The sequence below is a fragment of the Vipera berus genome (genome assembly GCF_964194415.1).
Source record: "Vipera berus genome assembly, chromosome: 3".
In the NCBI taxonomy this organism is placed as follows: Eukaryota; Metazoa; Chordata; class Lepidosauria; order Squamata; family Viperidae; genus Vipera; species Vipera berus.
The window spans coordinates 176,251,291-176,271,671 of NC_138204.1; the positions used below are offsets into that span (position 1 = coordinate 176,251,291).

The 20,381-nt window shown below is 33.1% G+C and overlaps 1 protein-coding gene across 6 annotated transcripts in view; it reads right to left on the minus strand.

Annotated features, from left to right (window-relative positions):
* Nucleotides 1-1,149: 1,149 nt before the first annotated feature.
* Nucleotides 1,150-20,381, minus strand: part of RB1CC1 (RB1 inducible coiled-coil 1) — a 55,468-nt gene continuing 36,236 nt past the window's right edge. For 2 of the 6 annotated variants that reach the window (XM_081324859.1, XM_081324860.1), the window contains exons 15-24: nucleotides 17,783-19,698; nucleotides 11,202-11,355; nucleotides 10,362-10,470; nucleotides 10,031-10,271; nucleotides 8,736-8,790; nucleotides 6,934-6,981; nucleotides 5,113-5,171; nucleotides 2,936-3,072; nucleotides 2,428-2,498; nucleotides 1,150-2,083 (exon numbers count right to left, since the gene is read on the minus strand). In XM_081324859.1, the coding sequence (XP_081180985.1) occupies nucleotides 2,006-2,083; nucleotides 2,428-2,498; nucleotides 2,936-3,072; nucleotides 5,113-5,171; nucleotides 6,934-6,981; nucleotides 8,736-8,790; nucleotides 10,031-10,271; nucleotides 10,362-10,470; nucleotides 11,202-11,355; nucleotides 17,783-19,698 (2,868 nt within the window). In that variant the 3' untranslated portion in view covers nucleotides 1,150-2,005. Of the gene's footprint in view, nucleotides 2,084-2,427; nucleotides 2,499-2,935; nucleotides 3,073-5,112; nucleotides 5,172-6,933; nucleotides 6,982-8,735; nucleotides 8,791-10,030; nucleotides 10,272-10,361; nucleotides 10,471-11,201; nucleotides 11,356-13,680; nucleotides 13,767-17,782; nucleotides 19,699-20,381 lie in introns of those variants that run through there. The other 4 variants (XR_014026056.1, XM_081324862.1, XM_081324861.1 and 1 more) reach the window with 4 other exon arrangements.

Below are 20,381 nucleotides of genomic sequence, written 5' to 3' on the forward strand. Positions count from 1 at the left end.
AGGACTGCATGCAGAACATAGTATACAACACTTTGCTTCTTGCACCTAAGTGTCCCATTACAGAATATAATACCCTATTCTGCTTTGGATAGCTGAGCAGTGTTGGTGCCTGCTGTGCATTTGGAAGACATTTCACTAATGTAATGACAGTACTATTAACGTGGAGGAAGCTGACTCAGGCCACGTTTTATCCCCATCCCGGTTCTGTTAAAACATTTATATTAAAATAATTCTTAAATGCTTGAATTTGTTTAAATTTATCTTCCAAACAATATAGGATAAAATACAAAGCACTCAGTGTTAGCAAAAGATGCATAACTTAAAGCTCTGGAAATTGGAAGATTCTGTTGAGCTTGAAGATCTTTACTTGTTTCATCTTCACTAAAACTAGTCATAAAAGTTAGATACTTTATTTCCATTTAAAAACAAACTACTATTAATCACACAATGATAATTATATCTGAACTGAGATGTAATGATTAGGAAAAATTAAGATTTGATAATGTCTTTGTCATCAAATATCAAGATCAACATGATGTAACAAAGCAAGCATGAATTACTTAACTGGTCATATTATTACAGAGTATTACAAATTCTTGGTCATTAAATATAGATTTAGTGTTATCTGTTCTGTATCTTTTTTAACAGAACAATTCAGTATTCTCTATTTTGGTTAAGACTAAGGGTAGAAATTTTACAGAGAGAGATCCAAACTTAAAATAAAAAGGAATATCCCGAATATGGGGGCATGAATAAGTAGGTTTTTCAGGCAAACATTGCACAGCCACTTGTCTGGGATGGTTTGAGAATTCCTGATATGGGCAGGAAGTTGGGACTACTACAAGACCTCCAAGGTCCCTTTCAACCCTAGGATTCTAGGACAGAAATGGTTAGAACACTGTTTTGCCATTCCCCATGTAATTTACTTAAATCATTTTACTTAGGTGCTTTACTGTGCAAACATAAGTGGTAATTTAAATAATGAGCTTGATCATACATACATGGAACATTTTAGAAAACTTTTTACAGGCATTTTTTAAATATTTGTACAAAGTATCTTATACATTCAATTTTAAAATTTACAAGAACAGTCATGGATAGAACTGCCCTACTACATTGATTTTAAAAAGCATTTAGACCACTGAAACATTTACAGGTTCAAATCTTTATTGTTTTAAAATTCTACATATCTTTTACAGTACAATAATTTGTTATTTAAGTGATCTTTGTATAGTTAATGTACAATGTTTTTTTCCTCCCTGAACCTTAGCCATGAAATACAATTTCATTTATATGATTTTTTTAAATAGATCAATACAAGACATCTCTGAGGGCTGGGAAGTTGTTTTATTTAAATACAAGAGCATAGCTACTTTCTTTCAAGATCTGCGATCAACCCTTCAAACGCTTCAATCCATATTACCTTAGCAAGATACTTTTCCCCCCCTCTTATATTAAACGGCTTTTTAATGCAATAAAGCAAGTTGCAAGAGTTACCTTTTCATCTATTGAGGCAAACTCATGCTGAAGAAAATTATCTGCATGCAATGAACACTCCTGTATTATAAATAACTGATGGTTTTATACATATTATAAAGAATCTGTTAAAGAGTGAAAGTAGTTTGATAATGGTTTCACAAAAGGACAGATGCTGGTAATGGTAGTTAACATTTAACAACTAATATGAGCTAATGTATATTTAAACAGGCAATTTACATGGCTAGTAAACAAGCCATGATATGTAAGATTTGCCCTTTCAGAAAATGAACTCTTTTGGTCCACATTTCTAAAGTTATCTGAATAAAAAATTGGAAGAGTTAGGCCAGACATTATGATGAATTTCTTGTTTCTAAAATATAACACATTAAAAAGGAAAAAAGGATCATATTATGGAGCATTGTCATATGATCTCTGTATAAAAAAATGGCCTGCTACTTGGACTGATGAATGAGCACTGAGGGACTAGCCAGAAAATGTGGTATTGAGCTGATTTTTCCCTCATGTGTTATACTTTCTTATTCCATGGTACTGCTTTTACTCTGTAGAATTTTGTACCCAGAGGAACTTTGAATCGGTTTTGTGCCTAAGGAAGGAAGGAAGGAAGGAAAGAAAGAAAGAAAATTATTCTAAAAGTAGCACCAGATCTACAATCAACTATAAACTATAATTTTTGTAATCTGCAATGCATATTGATGGACATACACTATATGCACGTTTGTGTTTCTATTTTTGTTTCCTAAAATACATATTTTAGATATTTTGTAATTTAGTATTACATGGCATTTCATATCTTTCCAATTTGTCTTTTTTATTTAATGAACAGTGATGCAAGTAGTAAAAAAGCTGTATTCCTCTCAGAAAAATAATGCTCAAATTCTATTTTATAATTTAACTGAACTATGACTAATCAAATAATTTAATTCTTACCTTTTTTGCTTGACAATATTCTTTTTCCATTACTTTCCCTAACACCCAAGGTCTTCGAGATGTTCCAGAAGCTACAAGAAAATTGTTCATGACTTAAAAACATTATATATATATGCAAGTGACCACTCCACTAATCTTCATAATATTCAAATAATATGTCTATGTATTTAACCACTTAATAGGAAAAATGTGTAATACCATTCTGATAATAGAGGACATATTCCTCCCTCCTATCTGTAAATGGTATGAAGACCATAAGGATTTCCAATAATATTATATTACAATATAAATATTATAACATATTTATTTGTACGTTAAATGTTTCTACTTAAACATAGTTGTAAGTTTCTAGTATTACTTAGCTGTGTTCATGTGTTTATACATACTTATAAAATATATGTGTGTACACATATCCATAAGTACACAATAGTTCAAAAAATCTTTTTATAATTGATTATTTTTTTTTAAAATACATCATAGAAACACTTTCCAAGGAGATGACACTTACCACACTCACCTGGTTTGAGATCTAGTGCCGCAAGAGATTCTGAATGTAAAAAATACAAAGTTGGGCTAACAGTAAATAATACATAGTTGTCATGACGTTCATCCAAGATTATGAGAACCAAATCACCAACCTGAAAACTAGTTAAAAAAAGAAAAAATTAAGCAGGCAATACATAATACAATATTGAGCAGATATGTATTCAAAAGTAACCAAATTATATTCCAAGTATTTATTTTTGCGTCCTGGTCCATAGAAATATAGTGTAAATCAGGAAATTCTGGTTTTAATTGAAAAACATTCTTTTGTAAACTCGTAATTTTAAGAAAGGGATTTTTATTAATGCAAAAGTACATTCTGGAATGGTAGGTGGGTGACTGAAGATGAAACTGTGACACATATTTCTAGTCACTGAAAATAAAAGTAAAATAAGTTTGCCTATGTACAACCCTGATGTATACTAATATGGGCTAATGAAAGCTAATCATTTTGAAATCCCAGTGCTTTAAGCACAAAGTTTTTATTGATTAGCTCATCTGATTATTGGGTTAATAATATCATATACAATAAATGACTTGGGCCTGGCTAGTCTAAAGAAAAGAAGAAATAGGGGAGACATAATAGCAGTATTCCAGTATTTGAGGGGCTGCCACAAAGAAGAGGGGGTCACGTTATTCATCAAAGCACCAGAGACCAGGACAAGAAGCAACGGTTAGAAACTGAACAAAGAGAGAAGCAACCTAGAATTAAGGAGAAACTTCCTTTCTGTGAGGACAATTAACCAATGGAACAGCTTGCCTCCAGAAATCATGGGTGTTCCATCGCTGGAGATTTTTAAGAAGAGGCTAGCCCAGGGGTAGGCAACCTCGGCTCTTTTATGACTCATGGACTTCAACTCCAGACACTTGTCTAAGATGGTATAGGTTCTCCTGCTTAAGTGAGGGGCTGGATTAGAAGACCTCCAAGGTCCTTTCCAGCTCTATTCTATTCTATTCTATTCTATTCTATTCTATTCTATTCTATTCTATTCTATTCTATTCTATTCTATTCTATTCTATTCTATTCTATTCTATTCTATTCTATTCTATTATTCTATTCTATTCTATTATTCTATTCTATTCTATTCAAATGATAAGCAAGAAAGAAAATATCACTCTGTGGCCCATGTTAAGAACCAGCAGCCATGATACACTGTTTTATTCCCCAGAATGATATATCTTAATTTTCTTAAACTTTTCAGAAAATAAATTACTAAATCCAAGATCTAGGGAAATACGCAAAATGGCAAAACACTCATAATAGGCTTCTATTCTAATTCTAATTTCATTGTTCCAGCTGGAGAGATACATCTCTATCAATAATGAGTGAGAATTCAAAAATAATCCTTAGTTATTTTATTGGCAAGAATATGTAGCAGAAGTAATAAGAATGTTGGATTCTCTAAGAGAAAGACATTTGGAAAGGGTGAAATATTTTGTATTTCCTAGTAGCATAATCAATAGCAATTATTATAGTAGCAACTGATCATAATTTAACAGGGAAAGAATAAACAACGGGAGAGTTGTTTTAAGGTTTTGGAATCAAGAAAGAACAGCAAAAATTGGATTGTTGCATTCCTATCATGTCTTATTTTATAGAAGAGAAATTTCTACAAGAGGTCATTAACTGGGATGCCTGAGCTAGATGCACGTCTCAACTGAATTTACTCACAGTGCGCAGCAAAACTGCTGAACTCTTGTAGAGTTCTGGATGGCTTTAAGGTTTTATAAAAGTGGTTTAAGATTTTTTTTAACCAATAATCAATATAAATGTCAGCAGTTTGAGTAGAGGAATTATAATTAGCTGTGTGTGAGAGTGTTTGTGTGTGTGTGTGTGTGCGTGCGCGCATGCTTTTTTTTGGTATTTGTTTTCAAATTCTTGTACAAGTTAACTTGTAGGTATCTATTCCCAACAAAAACTGCATGGTAACTTTCATTAAGTCTTTTAAAAGTAGTAGGAGGAAAAGGATTCAATTTTTGTTTTCAAGTTTTTGCAAATAAACAAATGTAAATAATTAACCTACTCAACAGTTTTTTGACATACCGTACTTATTTTAGTCTGTATTAATGACCGCAGTAATATTATTTTTAAAAATAATTTAATTTAAAAAACATTTCACAATTAACAATATGTATACTTACTCTCTGATAGCAATTTTTTCAGAATGTCTTAGAGAAACTGAAGACATGCTTTGAGACATCTGAAAAATGTAACATTACTATTATTTTTCTGTTATAGCTTATATGATAAAGCATGTTCTAGGCATAGATTAATATTGATTGATCTTGTCAAACACTGACATAAAACAAGAAAAAATGGCTTTCTATGCTTTATATCCACTTTTTGGACAAAACATATTATAAATTTAAAACAATTTCATATGAAGATAAAGAAAGTTAGTCATTACTATTATAACTGAATTTTAAGCAGTCTTATGATTTTATGAATGTCAAGACACTTTTCTTCAATCATGCATCCTACATCATAACTTATATTTTGTATTTATGCAGATTGATTTTTATACTCAACATTCTAGAAAACATGAAGTGCCAGGGCAGATTTTTTTTCTGATTTATTAAATGGGATGGTACAAAAAGTAACCAGTCTGGGCTGACCTAATGTTGCAGCAATAACAATATATATACATTCATTTAAAACATAAAACTATGATTAATACCTTTTTATTGCCCCATTTAGAATTTTTCATTTAGAGAACCTAGAGTATATGTCTGTCATGAAATCAAACCTACCAAAAAAAATATTAAGAGATTCTTTTCTAAAAACTCTGGAGGAGATTTGATTCAGACTGACATCAATAGGATCCTGAAATGAATTTAAATCCTCAAACTAATATCTAAAACCTGAACTGAGAAAAGATTATATATTTCAGAAATCTTCCTAATTAAAAACATTTGCCATCAGCTCAGTTACAGTGATGATGAGCTGGAAGATTTGAAATGATAGGTTAGAGATAGATCATTATAGAAAAAATCATAGTGGTCATTAGGAATTGAAAATGATTTGATGGCACAAAATCATCAACAAATTCATTTGGTTTCTTAATATTGTACCAGGAAAATGTGCAGTGAGTATTTTGGTTGCTTTAGTAGTTCAAATGAAGTACAGGTAGTTTTTGCTTAGGAACTATTCAGGAAAGGGTGTTACTGGTGCACAACATGAAGTTGAGCAAAGGTCTTTCTAGCTATGGCTGCCATCTGCTCTTTGAGCAGGAGCCTTGACTCCCAGAGGATCCCAAACATATCCACTGTGTCTGTCTTTTTATTATAGTAGTACCAGTACACAGTTGCTAAAAGAGGCAGCCACCAAACAAGGACTACCTGCAGTAGTGATAATGGCTAAAGAAGTGGCAAAAACTATCTTTAAATTATTCACTGCATATTTTTATATTTTTTTTAAAATAAAGCTAATATAAATCCATTTTTATAAAAAGAGAAAAGTTTCTTTGTTGTGTGTTTCTTATTAATCACATACTTTATTTAATCGGACATTAGATGTTTCCAGATATTCTATTGGGATTTACAAATTCTAAAATAAATATGGTTATTTCTCATGAGAAAAGTCCCCAATCTTAAAAATTGGGAAGCAAGTTATGAGATCAACTTAAATTTTGTTGTGAAGCCACAAAATGGATATGTGTTGTCTGATGACTCTTCCGAGTCACTATCATTAGTTGTGAACTATGATTCAAGAGGTGGAATGTCTATTCCTAATTCCCAGTATTGTGTTGCTAACTGTCCATTTTAATTTTAAGAGGATGAAGTGAAAAGCAGAAGGAAGGAACAGATCTTTTTCTATTCTAACCTATTGATCCACATCTTCCTTTAAAACTAAAATACAATGGATATCCTACCTCAGAACAATGTATTCTTTAGAATACATTTTTAAAAAATGACTGATTTTATTCTTTTGAATAAGTTTTTAATAAAATTTACAAATCTTACCAATCTTTGATTGAGCCTTTTATTTTCCTCCTCTTTCAACTGCAATGTCTATAAAAAGATATGTTATTACTTTACTCAAATATGTAATTATATATTAATATTATATAGCTTTATAAATGCATTCCTGGTATTTTAAAGTGCAATCCTATTCATACCCTTTAACTTCTCTTTTCTGAGAACAAATATAGTCTAGCACAATGCAATTTGTTCCTGAGTAAACATGGGATTAAAATTCAAGCTGAAATACTTAGCTCTCTTACTCAGGAACCCAATTTTGTGTGTGTGTGTGTGTGTGTGTGTGTTAACATATTCTTATGATTACAGCAAAGTAAGAAGTTCAATAAAACTTTAGAGAATCTGAGCTATACACCTGCATTTCAATTCTGTTAAATCACAATGTTTGTCTCAAAATACCAATCACTTCATTTAAATTTATATTACCAAATATAGAAGGGGAATGAGGGTAATAGAAAACATTCATTTTTGTAAGCAAGCACCCCAGAAAAGCTGGTTTTCTGAAAGCAAAGCAAGTAAATCTAGTATGTACTCTTCACTTCTTTACTGCAATATGGATAGGCAATGTGTGATAGAATATAAAGTCAAACCTTTCTTAGAAGAAAACTTATTAGAGGTTTTTATACCTAAGTAATTAAGCTAAACAGAAATTATTAAACCTAAGGGATTCTGCACATAAAATGAGTGCTCTGTTGCTGAATTATGGGAATATCCCTTAGTCATATAACAGCTATCTATATCAGAAAATAGGCTTTTAAATATTTCCATATATTTCTAGCGTCTTAAAAAAGGTAAAGGTAAAGGTTCCCCCGCACACGCGTGCTAGTCGTTTCCGACTCTAGGGGCCGGTGCTCAACTCCGTTTCAAAGCTGAAGAGCCAGCGCTTGTCCGAGGACGTCTCTGTGGTCATGCTTTTACATGCTTTCGAACTGTTAGGTTGGCAGAAGCTGGGACGAGTAACAGGCGCTCACTCTGCTACGCGGCACTCGGGATTTGACCCGCCAAACTGCCGACCTTCTGATCGACAAGCTCAGCGTCCTAACCCACTGAGCCACCGCGTCCCCTCTCTAGCGTCTTAATCATCCTTAAAAAACAACCAAAACCAAATACTTCTTAAAATTAATCTGAGTTCCTAGTGATTACACAGACATCTTCCTGTGGGGTATTTGTTTTTTAAAAAAACAACTATAAAAAAGTAGGGTTTTGTGGTCCAGGATGTTTTTTTTTTAATCAGAGCCTTTAATTTAAAATAAAATAATTCATTTAAAAATATTTTCGTCCAATCACACAGTTAAGTCAGAGAAATCACAAGTCACACCTCAGTACCAGCTTTGATTTGTAGGCTGCCTTTATGCCCATAAAGCTCAGAAATCATTAATGTAACAGCAAAAACAACTGTGCAAGGAGATTAGGGCAAAATCAGGCTGCTGTAAATGCATGTGGGACTTGTAAGCATGGATGCAAGTGGGAAATGGTTCATGCAAAACAAAGGAGCCAGGTCTTGTTAGACCAGTCAGGGAAGTAAGAAAACAAATAGAAGACAATGGTAAAAAACTTCCATGGTATTATCAAGACACTGGCATGGATATATTCATGAAGTCAGCGTGTTAGCTCAATTCGAAGGACACTTTAATTGTTAGTATAATATGAACAATACTGGATATGCAATAAATAGATGGGGAGGAAAAAAGCTGAATGTAAGCTTCTTCCCAAACCTTACTTCTGCCTAGCATTACCAGTTATGCTGCTAAAAACAGAGACTGGCAAAAAAAAAAACACCTACTCACCTTTTCTAACATCATTATCCTCTGTTTTTCTTCAGACAACATCTGGACATTTTCACTAAAAAAAGAAAGAAAATAGGAGAAATTAACAAGATATGATTTTTTTTAAAAAAACATGTCTAGCTCTTCAACATATTCATAATGATTGTTGAAAAAGAACTTTTAATAGTACAAGAACCAAGAAAGATTAACAAACAGCTGTTTTGCATTGGCCAAATGACCGTACAGATGTGTCAAACAAAAATGATTAAAAGTGGAATGTATATAATATGTTCATCTTTTGCCATTTCATACAAGCTTCATGTATCTATAGATACATGCATGGCAACAATTGAAGCTGCCTTCCTTATACCAAACGCTCTGGAGAAGATAAGAGTCTTATTGGGGGTAATTAGGAGTTGGGCAAATAAAGAGACCAATCCCCAAATGGGACAGGTGTCATCAAATGAACTGGCTATTGGTAATGGGATGGAATATTGCCTACTGTAGATATCAGTCACTGCTCTGAGAGGCCCAGTAGCAGCAAATGATACTTTTGGGTATTTGGGTGACATGAACAACACTAGGGACACTTTTTATTTAAGAAGAGCACCAAGCTCAAGCATCTCCATTGATGACAAGTGCCTTTAACTCCTACTTCATGCCCCTAACCCTAACCCTAACCCTGGCTGTGAGTCCTGATTCTGAAACTAGACCGGCTAAGGAAACTTCCATGAAGTTTTCACCCTCGTATTTTGCCTGACCATTATCTTGCCTGCTGTTTTGGATTAGAGCTCTTTTAAGACAAGCTTGCTAAAACAATGAAATTTCTTTTACTGCCACATGCATTTGACATACATTTTGAAATTAAGAGGTTAGAAACATCTTTTAGTGATGAATAAAACTGATTTCTGCTGTTCAAAATGATTAATATAAAACAACATTCCTTATAAATGTTAAGGCTGAAACTACATAAAATATATGTAAAGATTAAACTGATGGGGCGAAAAAGGTGTTTTTTTTCTCCACTTGAACAGAGGGTCAAATGAAATCTGGTTCACTAATAGTTGAGTATTTGGAAGTGATCCACTTTCTAATTTTAAATATATTATCTTTTAAAATAAACAGATAATAATCAAGAAATTTGTTCTAACAATCAAACCTTATATATACATTTAGCATGATAAAGATGTATAACGTACATGTCTAAACAAGACTTAGGAAAAAAACTTAGAACCGGCAGTTTAAACGGGGTAGGGGAAACGTATTTCATTTATTCTGTAATATTTAGATATTTATTTAAATGCAAAAGAACTTACTTTACAGTCATCATGCTGGTTTCTAGTGTGGAATCAATTTTTCCTTCTTCTGCTGTATCAGAACTCAAATGTTCAGTTTCTGATGTGAAATCAGCTGCACAAGCTCCAGAAGGTTCCAGAGTAAGAGGCAAGCATGTTGATGAAACAAGATTGCTGTTTTTCAGCTTATTAACTTCTTCTTCAAGTTTCTTCTTCTCTTCAAGTAAACGAGCGCGATCTTCAGAAAGACTTTCAATCAGATCTGAGCAAGGAATTTCAATGATTTATATTTAATATTACAATAAAAATTTGCTATGGTATGCAACTCTATTGTATTACATTGCATGCTTACCCTTGTCTTTTTCTTGCTGCTGTTTTATCAATTTCAATTTGTCGCTAAGATCATTGATTATATTTTCCTTTTTCAGCTTTTCTCTTATTAGAACAGTGTTAAATGTAGTCTGAAAAGATAGCATTAAAATTTAATTTTGGTAACACAATGAACAAAATGTAGGTGTGCATACTCTTCTCTTTGTAAGCCTCAATAGTATTAAAACACATTAAAAACTTTTAGATGCACAGGCTTAAAGGTAAAGGTTCCCCCGCACATGCGTGCTAGTCGTTTCCGACTCTAGGGGCCAGTGCTTGTCCAGGCTTAGAACACATCTAATATTACATTGTCCTGTTACTAAATTGCATTTAAGTCAAAATAACACTGATGTTTAGAAATTGTGGTGTAAAAACATTTCTTCCTGAGCAAAGAATTAAGTGAAAATTTACTAGATATGACTACTTGAGAGATACAATGCTGACTTTTAGGTATGATTGATTTCTTTACTCAGGTCAGAATCTGTTGTTTCAGTTGCATTTTGCTCTTTCTGTCTGAACACATTATTTTTTTTTACAATCATAAGTCTGTTTCCCATTCCTGGGATATCAAGTCTTCAGTAATGTAAAAGATATGGTTTGAGAATTCAGTGAAGACTCAGTTAAAATGGATTCTAAAAGAGAAGGAATGCAGTGACCCTGCCCCTAAAGCCAGGCAATCATACTTTACTTTCAAAGACATAAAGACACCATCAACTTTTGAAATTTGAGGAATTTGTTATCCACACTGCCAAAACCAAAACAGATTCCAATTATTTTATATTGTCTCCCAACAAGAAAATCTAATCTGAAGTCATAGATCTACCTGCTGCTCTGCAGTGAGTGATGTTCGAATGTTTTGCATTTCTTCATTTTTTCTTTTCTCATATTCTTCAAGCTGTTCCAAAAACTTTACTTTCTCTTCCTGGAGTTTTTCTTGAAGCTCTGCAACCAAGCTTGAAGGTGACGATTCAAATGAACTTGAAAAAGGAAAAAAAATATTCAGAATATAATCAATCTGAAGTACTAAAAAAAGGGCAAAACCTCAGTATTATTTAATCTGGCATATAGCTAAAAATGAAAGGGTTTGATTAACGTTAGTTGCTTCAGTAATTATCAGATTTTAGTATGTCTGGGGACAAAATAAGTGTTGGCCTTGCAATAATAAACCTATTTACAAAATCCAAGCCAATTTTAAAAAATGAATTCAGACCTCCAGCAATCTGGTTTTCCCAATGGATATCTATATTTGAGAACATTTTAACAAACTGCATCACTGGTTTGGTGATAGCAGTGCCTCAGACAGAAAGAAGGTCCATACAGAGTGGTAAGGACAGCTGAGATTAGGAAGCTCGCTTCCCATTATTCAGGACATTGCTTATAAACGCTATGTGCTTAGAGCTAGAAGCATTGTTAGAGACCCCCCACACCCACTTCACGGTCTATTTCTGTTGCTCCCCTCTGGAGGAGGTTTCAAAGAATTTATAGCAGATTCTGTAACAGCTTTGCTCCTTATGCCACCTTGTAAATTCGCAGGATTCTTTTTTTTCAGCCATGTATATGTATATATTTGAACTAGACTGTGATGTTTCTCTGTGTCATATGTGTGTATATGCATAATGGTATTTTTTTTTGGAGAGCTGAATGCAATGCAGTTTCATTTTAATGTATGCTGATCAGTGTACATTAAAGTGACAATAAAGTTTCTATTCTATTCTAATTTTCACATCTGTTGTCTCCCCTCACTTCAACTTTACAAATAGTTGTGTAGCAAAGCAAAATGTATAGAATAAAAGATACTTTAATAAAGTAGCTCAAAATTCAACAATTTAAGCATAAGCACAAAGTGATTCAACTCGAATAACTTCAGGGACTTCATCACATTTACGTAACAAGCCTGGATGTTATTTGCCCAGAAAACAAAAGGGACTGAAACTCAAATCTCCTACATTCACTGAAAGGTGTTTTTTTTATTCAAAAGGCAACTGGACTTTTTTTTCCTTGCAGAAGAAGAAAACATTTCACTTCCCATGCAAGAAGCTTCATCAGTTCTGACTGATCTTCTTGGATGAGAAGTGAAATGTTTTATTCTTCTTCCTCAAGGAAAAACAGTCCAGTTGCCTTTTGAAGAAAAAAACATGTTCGAGACAACTATGACCTGGATGACTGAAAATCTCCACACACTCGTACATTCACCTTCTCCAAAGGAGTGATAAAAAGTGTTTGAAGCAGGAGTGAAAACATGCCTATTTTCTTTTTATTCAAAGGAGTTCAGAGTGGAATATTTGTTCCCTAATGCCACCTGAGCAGACATTTTTATGAGGTTAGTAATTAAAGTCAACTGCAGAAATTTTTAATCTTGAGGATTTAAATGTGGATACTCATAACCTTGGTCCAGCTGTTTAATTATCATAGGACAGTGATGGCGAACCTTTTAAAGACCGAGTGCCCAAACTGCAACCCAAAACCCACTTATTTATCGCTGGGTGCCAGGTGGGCGTGGCCTACTGGGTGGGTGTGGTAGTGGTCATGGAAGATTGGAGGGGTGTGGCCAAGGTGGGTGTGTTCACCTCAATGTCGCTCATGGGGAGGGACACCTGTGGGGGGTGGCTGGTTGAAGAGGGAGTTGCCACCTCCAAGGCATGGTGCGGGTGCCCACAGGGAGGGCTCTGAGTGCCGCCTCTGGCACCCCTGCCATAGGTTCGCCACCACTGTCATAGGACATCTACTCAACATACTAGTGATTCTAGAATTAAGAGCATATTGTTCCAAGGAAAAGAAAATCATCATCTCATGTTCCTGGACTACAAGCTAATAATATATATTTCTGATTAAGAAGTTTGGTTTAACATCTCTGAATTTTTCTTGATTTATTTTCACTGTTTTAGTATATTTTTGATAGTTGAAATATAGCTATTATACATTGCAGCTAATTAATATTTGCTAGCACTACACACAGAGTACAGTGAGCCAAGTGTTTCAACCAATCTAATGACCTCTAATCTTATTGGATTTTGCTCCAGAGCTTTAGCTATCTACATGTAACCACTAATTCTAATCTTATTGGATTTTGCTCCAGAGCTTTAGCTATCTACATGTAACCACTAATTTTTGCAGCCTTGTCCCGGGGGGGGGGACATAGAAATTATACCATATTTGTTTTCCCTCTCTTTTAATCACAATCTGAAGAATAATAATTAATTTCTACCATGTCAGAGAGAACAATCAGATTTCTCCTAGAAATCCTGGCTTGTAACTTTGCCCTCTCATCAAACTTCGGGTATCATAACAATAATTACATGTACATTTGCTGAAGTCCTGGGTTGAAATGTGCATGACAGAAATATCCAATGGTCGAAGTTGATTTTCATAGCTTCATAGCTTCAGTATGCTACAACAATGTTAAAAACGAAAGAGCACCAGAACTACAATTAAATGGAAACAACTGTAAACTTCTCTGAGAGTTTACAAATAAATGATATACATATGGTCTAAATAAATACACCAACACAAATTACATAATGTACTACAGTTAGTGAAAAAAACTATTTTTTCCCCTAATTTACTTGTAAATTGGAGAATTCTATTTAATTTTATCTAGATGCAAGGAATAGTTAAGGACCAAATGTTCTGTGGTGTTGATTACACATGTCTTCTTTTGTGCAAGTAATCATTCTTTTGTGAGGCAATATCTTAAATTCAGTGTTGTATTGTTTTTAGATAAATTTTGTATACTAGATATTTCCCTAAATGTGTTGAACATAGCCAGGAAAAAAGGTGGAAGAACAAGTCCTCTTTGAGTATTACCTTTTGTAAGAAGCTCTCTTTAAACTAAAATTTTACTGTAAAAGAACCCTACACATTTGTTCAAAACTATCTGTTTTGCTGTGAAAATATTATCATTGTCTGAAAGTAGGTAAAAGAAAACTCTAGATGATGAAATAGTTAATACTGTATCTTCATTTATCTTTCAGTGACACATACAATTTTAACTATTTTGAAATATATATTTGAAAAACATTGCTTAGAAAAATAGACATCAGTGCAAAGATGAAATTATTTTAAGTTTATAGAAGTGATACAGAAGGTGGTTGAGATATTACAAGAACTGCAACAAGGTACATTTTAAAAGAGAATCCTGGAACAATGTGAATAAACTCATTTAACATACTTCTTGACTGTAACCTCAGAACTTAGATGCTGCTAACTCATCAGCTACAATCAGAACTGAACAATTTAAATTATGAATCAGAACTGAACAATTTAAATTATGACAAAGACAGAATGAATGAAAAGCCTGAGCTCTATTAGTGACTTTACTTTGCACAGAAAGAATAAGAAATATTTGATTAAAAATGAATTGTTAACTGGGAACTTTAATAAATAACGGTATTCATTTTGTTTTGTTTACACAAGGAATTTCAATATATAACAATGATTTTTATAATATTTGATAACAACAAGAGATGTATATAGTTAAAGAACCTTCATGAAAGACATCTCTCTCTGGGAAAATTCAGAATTCTACAATAAACTATCTATGGAGATTCTCAGTCATCGAGGTCTTTTCAAAAGGCAACTGGACTGTGTTTTTTCCCTTGAGGAAAGATTGTTTTGCTTCTCATCCAAGAAGCTTCTTCTTCTTCCTGAAGGGACAAAACATGGTCCACTTGCCTTTTGAAAAAAACATCTTTGCGTATACAATAAACTGTTTTTGGTTTTTTTCTAGATAAAGAATATCTAAATAAAATATTTTGCTCTTAAACCTGAAATTCACCAAATAAAAAGAGAAAGACGCACACATCATTAGAATTGGAAAGTGCAGGTGTTTTCCTCTGGAAATAAAATATGGGGAAAAAATAACATTACTGTTTTTTATTTGGTAAAATGATTTGAAATGAATAATTGTTAATGCTTTTGTCTGCTTTTATGATGTAGCAATTTATTATTCTGTTGATCAAAATTAATTTTTATTTTAACTATGCATCATTCCCCACGCAAGCTGTTTATGAAATCTCTGAAAGTATGAATAAAATACTTTTATTCATTAAATATTAATAATGTACTGTAGGATTATACATATATTATATTTATTAAAACAAAATATTCAGAGATCTGGATATTCAATCAAATGAATATACAGACAGAAATAAATTATAATACTTTCACCACATTTGTGTCATCTAATAAATAGCAGATTAATTCTATATGAACTAATTACTCATGTATTTAGAATCTCCCATTATTTCAATAATTTCAAGCTATTAAGTGTATAAACCACTTGATTAATGTACAGACATAAAATGGCTAAATTGAATTGCCTAAAAATATTTCATCTTAATGCCATTTAAATCTACATCAATTCTTTGAGCACCTATATTTTATTATAATTTTAAAAACTGAAGTTTTTTGTTACAACAAAGGCAAATAGCATTTTTCTTCAAACATTAACTTATTAAATTTCTTGTAAAACCAAGACAAGTTTTCAAGAATGGTTTGTGCTTTGTGTTCTGTTTAACATAAATAAAATAATCTACTGGCTAATAGGAGAGCTTGTGTGAACTACAACTCCTTAAATTATAATGCATTTTATTTACAGTTGGGATCAGAATCTCAGTCCTTGAGCAAAATGACTGTTAAGCAAGACAACCATGTGATTACTTCACTCAACTACAACAATCCTGCCACTCCTGGTTGCAACTGTTAAAGAGATCACCTGAATTGTTAAGTGGATGGAATCCCAGGTAAGGAGCATAAGGTGCCTCAAGTCCGGGGGGGGGGGGGAGGAGAGAAATTCTTCATCAGGCTGTAGGAATGAACTAAAATGAAGCTCCATGCCTGCAGCTTGACAAAGGATTTTCTCTTTCCACTGGGAAATTCTTCACTTAAGTGCAGGAACAGAGCTTCAGGATTTTAACTCCATTTCTGCAGTCAACAGAGAATTTCTCTTCAGTGGATGGAGGGAAAATCCTTTGTCCGGCTGGAAATCTCAGACGGGGGGGGGGGCAGGCGTAAAACTCCATACAGAACTGAGGTTCCCTCCAGCAGGAATTATTTCAGCCAGTCCCAGGCAGTAACAGCTTGGAAACTTCCCTGGTGGCTTTCTATTGACTCTCTGGGAAAGGGCAGAAAAGACTGCAAATGGCAATCATATGGTCTCTGTGCATTTGACAATCAGCCGTAAACATGAACACGTTGCCAGGTACCCAAATCATGATCATATGACCATGTGGGGCAGCACCTCTTTCTGAAGTCATCATAACTCGTCTTTAAAAGATTAAACAACAACCTGTGACATAGTGGGTCATTGTTTCATAGATATTTCCTTATCAGATTCCTCATTGCCTTCAACAATGGTAGTAATGTACTGAAAACTCCTTTAAATACAAGGAGATATTTAAATGTATTGGCCTTGAAAGTAGCCCATCTTGAATTGAATAGCACAATCGAACCTCAGAAATTGATCACAGGAAATGTTTTATGACATTGTTTATTATATCATAAAATGTTTAATGATAATTTTATGTGACAAAATGTTTTATAAAATTTTCCAAATTTCAATTACATGGGAGTCCATGGGATTTTAGATGCATTCTGTAAGATAGCCCATTTTAGGTACCTTGGCTGAAAATGTTTGCCCTAAGACCATTTGCCCAGGTAAAAGTTACAGACATGAGAGTTTTAACAGTATGTAGATTAAATAACTGTTTAGAAAATAGCAAGTACTGAATTATGTCCTACTGTACAATTTTGTTCATTTTCAAGTAGATAGTACAATTTTACCAAAGCTTATGCTAGTTTACGCTAATCTATTTAAGTTTGACCCACAAAATAAATCTGACCTTAACATTTCTGGGGGAAAAAATAAGCAAATAATATGCACGAGTAGTTAAATCTACATATAAGAAAATCATTTGTTTGAAAGATACCTCTTCTATGAAATAGCTTTTCACATCAAAAGGAAAGATTTTAAATATCGTTCCTGTGATGACAACTTTTTAACATGGGAGAAAATTTTAATGTGCTACCATTTCTAAAAATTCCAATGTCCTTGATTCACTATGACAATGCAGTGTAAATCCAAAGCAATATGCGGCCCTCTCATGGGATGGTTTGAAATAACACGTTATTCAGTATTAAAACTTAAAGAGAAAATAACTAATAAATCACTTCCTCAATATAACTCATGAAATAATTGAAATAAAAATTGATTTGTATGTTAGCATAGGAGATAGACTGATGATATCTGAGGGAAAAATATATGGCTGGTTGAGCAAATAAACAATCAAACTGACTGAAGAGCTCCTCCTGTAATGTTATATTCTGTCAACTCATGCAAAATATATTTAGGGTTGTTGTTGTCATTATTATTAAAAATATTAGAAGATACCCTAATTCATACAATACCTCTGATTAACTTGCATCTCAAGTTGCTGGATTTTTGCCAAAAGTTCTTTTTCAACAGCATCCTTCTGTAATTCAAATTCTTTAAGAGCATTTTGTACTGCATCTTCTTTTTCACAACTGAGTTTCTGTACCATCTCTTTCCTGTCTTGCTCATGGGTAGTTATTAATAGTTTCTTTTCTTCTACGAGTTTCTCAATGGTGTCTTCATATTTCTTCTGCTGTTCACACAAAGCTAAAAGCTCTTCTTTTTGTCTCTGTACAGCATTCATTTCTAATTCCAGCTTAGCTTGCAATTCTTTAATTTGTTCTTCTAGGTTTTTTCCTGCTTCCAGTGCTTTCTGATGCAAGGAGGTTGTTTTATCCAATTCTATTCTAAGCAAATTTGCTTCTCCTTCATGCCTGTCAATTAATTCTGAAATGCAGTGATCTTTTTCAATTGTTATTAAAGTCCTCAGATCAGCTAGACCTACCTGATATTCATCATTACTAACTTGAATTATATGCCTTAATTTATCAGTCTCTTTTCTTAGCATTTCAGTTTCTTTGTCAACAAGGGTTCTGAGATTACTTTGCTGTTGAGTTTTGTTTGCTTCGATAAGTACTTTCATTTCATCTGCTTCTGCTTCTTTCAGTGCAAGTTCAACTTCGAGCTTACATCTCCAGTCAGATAATTCAGAAACCTTAATCTTTAATTCCTCAATCTGTTGTTCTTTTTCATAGACATCAGCAGCATGAGATACCTGCATTTTTTCAAGTTGGTGTTGATGTTCTTTTTTTAACTTCTCTAAACAATCATTGTGTTTAGCTATTAATTCTTCAAATTCTTGCATATGTCTGACATGTAGATTAGATTCCAATTCCTTTAGGTGATCTTGCTCCATAGTTTGACATTCTGCTTTCAGAAGTTGCAATTTCCCCTCATTTTCAACATTTAGTTTTTTCAAACTTTCTAATACTCTTTCACGTGACTCTGTCAGTTCCTTAATTTCATGATACAGCTTCTTCATTTGGCATTCCACTTCAATCAATTTCTGATCTTTTTCATTTTGTAAGAACACAACTGCTTCCTTTTCATTCTTTACTATTTCAAATTCATTATCTTTGTCATGTAAAATTTCTTCAAGTTCTTTTAAGTCACAATTTAATTTAGCAATCTTTTTTTTGTTTTCTTCACTATCTTCAACTAAAATATTTATTTTACTTTCATATTCAGTTTTTAGAGACTGTAGTTCTTTTTGATGTTTCTCCTTTAAAGATTTTTCAAGAGACAATTTGACTTTCTCTATCATATTCCTTATTTCTACTGAAGTACATTTTAAAGAAGAAGAAAAGTTAAACTGTTCTTTTTTTACAAATGTTCTAAAGTGGTAAAGGTCTTCTTTGATATTCATTAAATTTAACTGAGATTCTTGGGCAACATCTCTGCATTTGTCCATGTAAACATTTAGAGCAGGATTTTCTAAAACTCCATCTTTTATACATATATTTGTGTCTTGCATCCTCCTACTATCTATTGCATTGATAACTGAGGAATAGAGGGACTCTACCATCATTTCTGGACTTTGAGGGTCACTTATCACATTTGGAGATGACGGATTTTCTTCTATTATAAACTCATTCACTGCAGACATAAAATCGGATTCTGGACTTTCGGCCAATGAGTCCAAATCTAAAGATCCTTGTTTAACAGTTTGCTCCATGTTTGGGTGGGCAATTGTTTCAAAATCAAATGTGTGAGCATCAATACTGTCTGGAGACAATTCTTCAAAAGGAGCTGGAGGACACACAGAAGGGCAAAGAGGACCCTGAAGATTGAGAGGTGATGGAGTTTTAGGAGAGGTAGCAATTGTTGTTCCTATTGTATTTTCCATTCTTGGTGTAGTGATAGATTGTGGCGAGGCTTGACTGTTGGAAGCCTATAAGGAAAAAAAGTAAGTAGGAGTTAAAATAATATTCTTTCATAACAATTCCCAGTAGTCAAATACACTAAGTCCCACACATGCTATAGGGTTGATGAAGCCTTTTGTATCTTTTAGAGAAGTGGCCATGCCTAAAAGCTCGTAACAGTTTAAAAGCAGCTACTGAACAGCAGGAGCAGCTTTTGTGAGAAAAAAAGAGGAAATCTAAGTGTATGCTAGAAAATGCTTATTTGGCAACATATCATAAGTCAGAATTTATAAAATAAAGTACACTTATTATAAAAAAGACTTTTTTAAAGCAAGGTATAATAGTTATATTGCATCAGATAACAATTTTATTAAGTGAAAGTGTATAAATTATCAGTGAAATCTTTTATAAGTACAAACTAAATGTTACTGTATCAACTATGTTTAATAGAAGAGCCCAATAAACAAATAAGAGATAATTTAATTATTTGGACTGATTATATAATAAATTGACAACATAGAAGGAAAAAAAATCAGTTCAGACACAGTATTTCCTTTTATTTTAATGCGGCACAGAATGCACATTACAATACCATACAATGAAAGTATGGATATACATATCTATGTGGCATAAAACATAACACATGGAAAAGCTAAATATAAATACACCTGAGCATGTATTTTCAAATTCAAGTATTATACCCGTAAAACTG